General features: G+C 27.6%; 2 protein-coding genes across 2 annotated transcripts; both read right to left on the bottom strand.

The window, feature by feature from the left end:
- Positions 1 to 6,494: 6,494 nt before the first annotated feature.
- On the bottom strand, positions 6,495 to 6,695 carry BN7_6494 (uncharacterized protein; the record flags this gene model as incomplete). The annotated part of the gene is made up of 1 exon (XM_011272956.1): positions 6,495 to 6,695. One exon carries the CDS (start codon positions 6,693 to 6,695, stop codon positions 6,495 to 6,497), a length of 201 nt encoding a protein of 66 aa, XP_011271258.1.
- Positions 6,696 to 6,749: 54 nt separating this feature from the next.
- On the bottom strand, positions 6,750 to 10,955 carry BN7_6493 (RNA polymerase sigma factor rpoD; the record flags this gene model as incomplete). Its single annotated transcript, XM_011272955.1, has 1 exon — positions 6,750 to 10,955. One exon carries the CDS (start codon positions 10,953 to 10,955, stop codon positions 6,750 to 6,752), a length of 4,206 nt encoding a protein of 1,401 aa, XP_011271257.1.
- Positions 10,956 to 11,175: the final 220 nt, after the last annotated feature.

The following is an 11,175-nucleotide window of genomic DNA, read 5'->3' as shown; positions in this document are numbered from 1 at the left end:
GACGGCGGCTAAAAAATAAAGTTCAAAATATCAGCTATATATATTGTGAATAACAGCTTGGTAATATAATAATATCAATATTAATAAAGCGGTACGTCGTAATTTCAAAGCGGTATAAGTATTATAGATGTAATATAATCATAGACTCGTGATTAAGCCGGTATAAAGTTTTGATGAGTGTCTTAATTAGTTGAGCTCATTGACGTTGTGAATTGAATTCGTAGATCTAGGATTTTATCAAGTAATGATATATAAAGCTACATGTAATTCAATATTATTTGTAAAGATTAAACATGATCTTCATTATAGATTGACTTGATATGTTTGTTCAAGTTCATATCTATGAATCCAATCATGATCATTTATTTTAATCAAACATTAAAATTAAGTATATAAGTATATGCATAATTAATTATAACAATGTTCAAGCAAATTTAGAAAATAGTACTTCTGAAATATGTGAAAACAACAATATTGAATCATTAGTATATATAATTACCGGTGAAATAAAACCAAGCTTAGGTAAATTGAAACCCAGTACCAAATCTTTTAAGTAATCTGTTAACATTATAATCATTATAGGATTATAAGACGACAACATGTGATGAATTTTAATTATATTTATATATAAATAATTTCTCATATATTGATTTTCATTTGAAATTTGACAAAATTTGGCTTTGTGGTTGTCCTTAATGTACTTCTTTTAACACAGCGGCTAATTTGGCTGCAGAACTAGATACAAATTTTATATCAGCTATATACAATATTATATAGATTATAGATTAATATCACAGCGGTTAATGACAATATAATTGGAAATAAACAATCTGAGTATCATGAGTAATATACTATACATGAGCCGAGTTTTGATTATAATCTACATAATTTTTCAGGGATCTGAATTACACAAAGACGTAATAAGACGATAGTACTACAGATCTACAGATATTATTAACTCTAAAAGACTCAGTTGAATTTGAAAGTGGGTTAATATATGTAATATAAACTACTAATTAATCATTTAATTGTAATTGAAAAACTAGTAATGAATGATCTTTTTAAACAAGGACAATTGATTAATTACAATCAATATGATCCCAGTAGAATAGACCACTTTGTGTATATTGAAAGCTTATTCAGCTATATGCATGAACAATGTTGATTCTTACCTTTTAAATTGGAACGATGACTTTAATAAAAGAATATAAGATTCAAATCTAAGCTAACATATGATGATGCAAACAAACTCTTTGAGTTACGACTGTTCAAACAATGAACCTTTCTGAGTCAACACGATCCTCTTTTGGTACAATTGAACCACTAACACCAATCAACACATAATTCCAGTTGAACATAGGCAAATCATATGATTCAGAAACGATTTTCATGTTCAAATCTCTTTAGGTGATCAAACTACTTATAAGATCGTAAATGTTGTTGAATTTTTATTGAATATTCAAAATCTGGAGGGACCCGCGGGGTAAAATTTATGATCTCGGCCGCAAATTATCTTTATTTTAATTTTTGTATCGATAATTATAAAGCAAATATCTTTTCCAATTATATCAATAATCATTCAAGGATATATATCAAAATACAGCTGGTGATGTTTTAAATGGATATGATATGGGAAATCTAGTTAATCCATAATTCAAACTGATCTTTCAATAAGATTGACTGACAGTTATAAATTATTATTGGGTAATTGATTTGATTAAGAGTTTAAACAGTTGTTTGATCAATTAATCTTTTCAACTTCTCATCATAGGATTTTACAAATTTTTTAATCAAAGATAACATCACAGCATCAGAGACGTGACTAATTAATTGAAGTGACTATTGATTTTAATAGAGGATACAAATGAATTGGTATAGGAAATGATCAGGTATGGTATACTACAATAGTCATAATTCATAATATTACATCAACTAAATTTATCCTAGTGATTTTACACCCATAGAACATCTACAGGTATATGCAAAAGTGAAAAAATGATTCAAACATCTTAACTATGTAGGAGACTAGGTTTTTTTGGCTGGGAGGTCTCTGAATTTTGGCGGTGGAAGTCTGGCTGGGACTTCTCAAATTTGGAGGAAAAGCTCATCTACAGGTATATGCAAAAGTGAAAAAATGATTCAATCATATAGAATAAATGATCAAATTAAAGATCAATATTAAAGATCCATACTAAAATCATTATTATATATTGAATATAATATTCCAAATTATAAACAAGGGTCTATAAGACATATTCATAATTATTGAACAACACAAAAATTTACAACCAAAAAAAAGATTAACATTTCACACACACAAATTTTTAAAGGAATCAATATTATCCGATCAAAATTTGAACCCCTGATCAATCAGAAATCAATGAAGTTGAAATGGCTCAATATATCACGACAAAAATTTTGAAGTATTTGATCATTAAACTATATCCTGTTGAGTATCATTCATTATAATTTATTATAATTCAAGTTTGGGAGTTTTTTGACCTTTTTATACAGAAATATTTTAATTTTCAATAATTTTACGTACACAAATACAATATTGATGGCGGTTAAATTAAAGTATCTATTATGAAATAACCGGATAAACACCTTTAGTTCATTAAATGGGTGTATATGAATTAGAGGTACAATTATGTAAGTATAATCATAGGTATGATTAGGATATTGAATATACAATCTATATTATATTATTAACAAAATTCAACTACAGTTGATGCTCTATAAAAGTTAAGATATATGATCTTCAATATAAATTGACTCAAAATCTCTTCAAGTCATATCTATAAATCTTATCAATCATTTATTTTATAATAATATCAATTAAATAACATCGAACATGATTAAACATTAACAGGACCATTAATAACAACCCCAAAAGTAAAAATATCATAATTAATGATATTGATAATTGGTAATATTAACAAATACTAGCCCTTATGAACTCAATCAATATCGACGAGTACGTTGACGCACTATCAACCCAAGGAAAAAACGGATCATAAGTCATCAAGCTCAATTAAATGGACAGCATATAAGTTTAAATTAAAAGTAAAATCCAAAAAGCATTTCAAAATATTTGCTTAACAAAACATCGAATCAAGCTAAACAAGAAATCTATATAAGCTTTAATGTTTGTCAAATGAAGATTTTGATACGTTTATATAGTTTTAAAACAGCTGGCGGCTATTATTAAAAGTAATTATTGTTTCAAAAATAAATTACACAAAAGCGTATTAGTTAAGGAGCTGTTTCTAAGATAATTATATAGCATTTCAAAGCCACGGCGGTAAAGCTTAGAATAATTAAAAGATCGATCGATAATTAATATATCTAAAAGTCTACAAGGTATAAAATTTGAAATGACGAAATGATCATTGTATATAAACTGATTTGATCATTAACAAAATCAAGTTTATACATAATCAAGTGTTTATTAAGTTATATATCCTAATCATATTACTCAATCAATACACGTTTGTGATAATTTGATAATATATAGGTGGATTAAACGTCAATATGTTAAATTCAATTGGTTATAAAAATTTGGGATAGGAAACCTGAAAAATAGCCCCGTTAGATCACTCATAATGGGATCAATTAATAGACTAATATTACTCAACGGATCAAATCCACATGAAACTAAACTCAGAAAGGTTGTCAAAATTCAAATATATATGGCAGATCAAATCATTTTAAAACAATAAAATTGGAGGATCTAGGTTGAAATTCAGATTGACCCTGGGGGCTTCAATGTATTTATATAGTTTTGAAACATGGCGGCTAATTTTAAAATTACATGTGTCGATCTAAGAGTAATTTAATTAACTATATTATTTTAGATGGATTATACGTACACAATATTAAACGGTAATAGTATACAGCTTTACAGGTTTTAGATCATCAATTCGATATTTATCAAAGCTAATCTACTATAAGAACCTATAGCTCAGGTCTACATATATGACACTTGTATTTGAAAAATTATAATGAATCTAGTATATTGAATTTGAATTGTAGATTATAAACAATATCAAAAACAATCTATATCTAGAAATCAACATCTATTATAGGTTTTTTAAAAACCCTTCAAGTGAAGATACACAACTGATCAGTAATTTGTAAAGAGTCATTAATTTGTATGACTTAATTAACTATATCAACCAAATTCATTTGTGATCCACTAATTCAAAATATAACCAGCGATTATATTTCAAAAACTAATATTAGCTGGCATAAAAATTTTGGCACTTAATTCACTTCCAGTGGCACAAATTACTTACCACAATAGGCGTATAATGATGACAGATTGGAACCAGCTTAGATCATAATCCAATAAAATTTATAAAGACTTATAACAGAAAAAGAGATCAATTGATAAAGGATACAAAATTAAGCTGATTAATTGCAAGCAAAAAAAAATTTCACAAAAACAATTTTATTATTCATTTTAATTCCATTAAATTTTTTGAGCAAACCATTTGAAGTTTTTTATTATATCACAGATGTGATTAGCCGCTACGTCTTCATAATTTGCTTGTAAAAAAAGAAAAAGAATGATCTTTCTATACAAGAACAATTGATTTATTACAATCAATATGATTCAGGTATATAAAATCACTAGCTTTGTATTGAATTATATATTCAAATATGTATGAACAACTTGTAAATGTATGTGAAGTTAATTCTTGACATTCAAATTGAAACTAATGCATATGAATAATTAATCCCGTACTCAAATTCTTCTATGCTTTTAAAAGGAACAAACTACACAAACAACGGTTAAATTTATAAATTTCAGACCAAAATTATAAATCTTAAAAAATATTCTTGCATACTACGCTTAATAAGGTTCCAGGACAGGTCTGGGTAGATTTGTCCAGATATTAAATTAAGCGCTCAGAAAATTTAGTACAAATGAAAATTGAAATCAAATTTTAGGACAAATTAATTAAATTGTAACTTCTATACATTAATCCATATAAAACAAATAATAGAACAACAAATATATAACCCAAACATAGCACATTAAGCAAGTAATATATGAAACATAAAGCACAAGAATATAAAAGCCATGTAGACAGCAAAAAAAAAACGTTCAAAATGGGTATTCAGTTAAATAAATGGGTATAATTAAAAAACAGTATGGATTGAAAGCATATAATTGAGTAGACTCAATCATGAAGGGTATTGTGCTATCAGATTTCTTGTAATTGATTCCAAGCCTTTATCAATCTATAAGTAAGCACCAATTCAACCTTAACTCTTTCAAAAATCATGAGGGCAATCATTAACACTTGAATTTGAATATGAAGTAAATTTGCAATCAATTGCAATAGCTCAGTTAGCAATTTTTTAATTAGCAGTTTGCATTTCAATGTTTAAGCATTTGACTGATCTAGCAATTTTTTAACTAGCAATTTGTAATTCAATGTTTAAGCATTTGATTCCAGCGATTTTTTAATTAGCAATTAATTTTTGCAAATTATTAATTAAGCAATTTTTGAAACAATTTTTGAAGCAATTCATTTATGCAATTATTTAAGCATTAATTTTTGAAATAATTCATTTATGCAATCATTTAAGCAATTTTAATTGAAGCAATTATTTAAGCTGCAATTTTTGAAGCAATTCATTTATGCAATTATTTAAGCAATTTTTGAAATAATTCATTTATGCAATTTTTGAAACAATTTTTGAAATAATTCATTTATGCAATCATTTAAGCAATTTTAATTGAAGCAATTCATTTATGCAATTATTTAAGCAATTTTTGAAATAATTCATTTATGCAATCATTTAAGCAATTTTAATTGAAGCAATTCATTTATGCAATCATTTAAGCAATTTTAATTGAAGCAATTTAGCAACTAAACAATATACTTCTCTTGATAAAGCGTTTCAAGCAGTTACCGCCGTGGTAAGTCATGTTCAAACTTCTATCATCCAATTATTTTAATAAATAAACTCTTTAAAATAAAGAAAAACTGAATCCACCAACAAAATGATACTGATAGGAATTGTAAGATGGATTTTATTGCCTAGCGCCCTGATAATGTATTGGATAATGAGCCTTAAATCTCATAAACTTGATGATAATCATGGTTGAACCTAACACAATATAATGATTAAGCCCTTCAATCCATAAAAAAGCAGTAATAATAAGCAGCTTCAGCTTCACTGAACCACCAGATGATCCAAGCACCAATATGAATGAAGCGCTCCATGGACCATGACCATGACCAAATTCCAATGATATTGATGATTACAAAAAGGGTTGGTAAAAGAAAGAAAGTAAATTTTCTTAAATCTTTTTTTATAGTATTCAAGAATATTTCGCGATAAACAGCTCAACACCATGATATTAATATTAGAATATTAACGTTTATTTTACGATATTATAATTTAGATCAATCAGAAGTACAATAGCTTAATGGATTATAGCATTATATAGGTTACCAAGTACACGCATGTGGGAGTCATGGATTGGTTGACATTAACATCTCGAAGTTAATTAAAGCATCTTGCATCATGAAAAGAAGATGGTTATCAGTCTGGAATTGAAACGCCAATGAAACTATTGAATTCCAATTAATTAGTTGAAACTCTGTTTTGATATCATCAGGACCAACTTTAGATTTAAAGCCCAATGCCATGTTAACTGGGTGATCTTCTATCATTTCCACTGTCAGATTTTGATCTTCAATTACTTCAATATCATTAATAACTGAAATTTATAAAGCAGCTTTTAAAACGATTTCACCATTTTTCTTGAATTGAATGAGTTTTTCAACTTGACCGAATTGCAAAACATATTCATCTGGTATATTATCATCAGTACTGGTTTTGGATTTGAAAGCAACAACTCCATTTCTCTTTGGCTTTTTTCTGAAATTTGAATTACCAAAATAAGCAGCTATCCGATTATTGATATCCACAGGATCATTTTGAGTAACAGTCATGTTGCTTATTGCCCAATTTTTATTTATGTCCATGGATCCTAATATTTCGACTGAAACTCTATGTCTTATGTTTAAATTTGAAGATAAAAAGCTGTCCCAGTAGTTTCTTGACAAGTTGAAATTTCTCAAGATCTTTGTTATTTCAGATTGCATTTCAGGCAATTCAAATTGTGAAGTAATGGGCTTTTTCTTATTTTCATGGGTACCAAAAATCTTATTTTCAGAAATTTCAATTGTTTCTTCAATGTTTAAATCTTGAAATGACTGTCTTTGTATGTTTTTGAAATTTTCATAATCATTTGGTTTGCGTCTTTTAAAATTATTCAAAAGACCATAAGAGTCTTTTTGAAACAAACGTTTCTGAATATTTGAGTTATTGACTTTTTCAATTATTTCAAATCTAGTTTTTGACTCAGTTAACCCTATTCTGGGAATTATAAATTCGTTATAGAATTTATCAATATCATTAATGTCATCATTTAATCTATGATCATCAAACAAATCAATGTCTTTTAATTTTGCAACTTTACCAACATATTCCTGTTCATAAACTGTATAAACGATATCAGATATGGTTTGCATAAGGATTTCTTTTTTGTTTGTTGATTTTATGATTGAACAACGGGAATCATTAGATGACTTTAATTGATTCATCTGCCTCTCAATACAATACCCACTAAACATAATTGGAGGTCCAAACATATGAACTGAATCATATAAATGACTAAGTGTATGTATATACATACTTTTCATAGATTTTAAAGTGTCATTTCCTTGATCGTCCCTAAACATTTCTGTATATGTTAAAATAAATGTTTCAACTTTAGTTTTTAGTACATTCAACATTGAATTTGTGATTTTTCTTGCAAATGCAATTTTCATAATAACTGTAAATGATCTAAACAAATCAATCAATTTGCTATTAATGTTGATATTTCCAGCATCATGACCTTCAACACAAAGTATTGAAGTAATTAAAATGAAGAGTGACATCAATTGTTCTGCCTTCAATCCTCCATTTTTATCTTTTGAACTAAATTTATTAATATCGTAAGGTTCTCCGAAAGCAAATGGGTAATTTTGCTTGTTCTTTTTGATATAATCTTCCAACATTGGCCTTGTATTTCCATCTAAACAATAATTGAGTGCTTGACCGTTAAGATCTTGCATATCAATCAATCCTTGATCTCTTGATAATAACATCCATAAAAGTTTCTGTGCAATATTTTCAATTAGGGCATGAACTAAATTCAATGTTACTGTGGAAATTGAACTAATTGCTGAACTGAAGGTCCAATATTTAGATTTTGAACTATAGCCTAGAACTTTTGATAATTTTGGATTTCTTGAAATAAGTTCAAATGCCATTTGTCTAAATTGGTTGTCCTTTACAACAGGTGGTTGCATTGTTAGCTCTTCACGGGTACACCAAGTTCCTTCATTTCTATCAATTTTATAGTTATTAATTGTTTCTTGTAAAAAGTTTTCATCATTCAAAACATTTTCCGTACCACGTTCAATAAAAACTGAAGTCAAATCCCTTGTTTCATTATGATTGTCTTTATGATGTAAACAACGATATTTGGTGCATGTTTTACAAGGCAGCCAACTTGAAGGTCCATTTGTGGACAATATCTTATCCAATGCAGCACTATCAGCGTTAACATTTATCAATTTAATGTATATTTTTTTGATTTCTTTTTCTCTCGAACCACCATTTATAACGTAAATACCTTTTGTATCACTTAGTGCTAGATCATCTAACAATGGCGTAACAAATGATGTGAAAGAACTTTGAGCATTTGGTAAAGTTGAATTCTTTATAATTGATGGTAAATTGCAACAACGTATAGGAAATTTATTTGATGAATCTTCGAGGTCTAAAACTCTCAAAGAGATTGGATAATATTGATTCTTGGAAATGGCAATTCCGTCAAATTCCAAGACGCAATTAACATGAACTTCTTCAGGTGAATAATGGAAAGAATCAGAATTTATATGTTCTTGGTCAAAAATTCCTGTTGTATATTCTTTTTTAACAAGCTTCAAATCTTGTATTAATTTTGATTCTTGAAAAGTGATAAGTTTTTGAGGTGAATCATGATTTGGTTCATAATTATCTATCTCTTTATTGATTAGTTCATGGCTTGTAATTATTTGTTTTGCAAACATGCTTGAGTTCAGAAACGCAAATGTGATATACAATCTTGGAGAAATGGTGAAGAAGTAATCAGATGTCATACCTGTATTTGTATAACCTTTCTTATTGATGGACCTTTGACATAAATTGCAAGTCCATTCCTTTTTAAAAAGATTTTCATTATATAAATCCATGTTGATATAGTCCGTTGTACTTTTGCAGTAAGGACATATATGGATTTTATATATTAAATTGAAATGTAACATTGTGTTAATTAGATTTTCTGAAAATCTTTCAATTGGTCTTTGTTCTTTATCATAATTTCCATTTAGTTTATTCAAAAATTCCTTTAAATACATGTCATTCAATTCTTCTAAATTGCAATTGTTGATATCTTCATCATTAACATTTGAATCTTCATAATTATTTGATTCTGTAATTAATTCTTCCAAATTAAAACCACTGGTTTTAAAATCTTTAACTGCTGATTTCCAAAATGGCTCTGTTCTACTTTTAGCTGAACAATCTATGAAATTAGAACCAGGTTTATCAAAAACACCTTTACCAGTAATAGAATCTAAAGAGTTCTGATAACTCCTTAATATGATCTCACTGGTTCTCTTTGTCATTTCCCCTGCTGTGTATAGACCTAAAATTAGGTTTTTAAACGCTTCTGTTGGGTCTTTAGTGATGTGTCTGATTTTTTTCATGAAAAAGTTATAGAAGACAAGGGGTGCTTCTTCAAACGAAACTTGCTTCATAAACTCTAGATCTTCATCATCATCATCATCATCATCTTCTTCTTCTTCTTCTTCTTCTTCTTCTTCTTCTTCTTCTTCTTCTTCTTCTTCTTCTAACGAATTATCATCAGCTTCAACCTCAGCTTCAGAATTCACATTTTGGGAAGATTCATTCAACTCTCTGTTTATATTGTCATCTTCATCAATTGGATGATCACCTCCAAAGATATCCCAGTCAATATCATTGTAATTCGATTCATTCATCTCTTGATCATTAGCTGCTTGATTCAAATTGTTCATTATTAATTGGAGATCATCTAACTTCTCTAGCATTACATCAATGAATAAATTTTTGATCAATTTTGGCATTTTTGGAGCCCTTCTTGAGTTTTTATTGTTATCATAACAATCCAAATCGAACTTTTGGAGCACTTCAGTGCGTTCTGGACCATTTTTAATATATGTTGAAAGAAACTGATCATTTATTTCTGATACAGATGATGTTATATTATTATCATTAATAGTTATGTTCATTAATCTGGTTATTCTTTTAAATATGTCTTCCAATTTAATTTCATCTCTATCAAGAACCTTTAGATTACAAGAATATTTTCTATATCCAGTGGCTTGACTAATAACCAAATACCTTTTATAATTGTTCTTTGAATTAACCTCATCTCTGATTCTAAAATCTGTATGATTATATGTGCTATTTTTCTTTGATTGTAAGAGATGCATGATTGGAATTTCACTTTTCTGTTTATATTCTTGAATTAGACTTTTTAATCTTTCTGGATATAGTTCATGATTAAAAATTAATTTAAACATTCTATTGATGTTATGTAAAAAGACATATGTTATTATGAAATTTGTGTTGTGGTGAATGTAATATTCAGGATCATCATGAAGCTGAGTTTCATACCTATTCAGCAGTGCAACTTCTTGATATTCAATACCGACATTAGCTTCAGATGTATAATTTGATCTCTTCTTCATTAAAAATATTATTTTGTGATGTTCTATGGTCATTTTGATAATATCTTGAATTATATCATCTGAAGTTAGTTCATTCATAAAATTTGATATAAAGTTTAACATATTGTAATTATTTGAACTTGAAATTTTACTGAAAACCAAAAAAGTACAAGTTGTTCTTAAAAAATTCTGTAATTAATTGGTTAGTATCAGTTATGATTATCATCATGACCTATATTCTAGATCTAGTCTAGTTATTAATTAAACTTTAATATATTGAACTCATATGCAATTTGATGATCTAATTAATTTATATTATAAATTATAATTATAGATCATTATA

This window comes from Wickerhamomyces ciferrii, contig 00279 (genome assembly GCF_000313485.1).
Source record: "Wickerhamomyces ciferrii WGS project CAIF00000000 data, strain NRRL Y-1031 F-60-10, contig 00279, whole genome shotgun sequence".
Classification (NCBI taxonomy): Eukaryota; Fungi; Ascomycota; class Saccharomycetes; order Phaffomycetales; family Wickerhamomycetaceae; genus Hansenula; species Hansenula ciferrii.
Note: the sequence above shows the minus strand (reverse complement) of the source record. Positions and strands in the feature narration are given on the sequence as shown.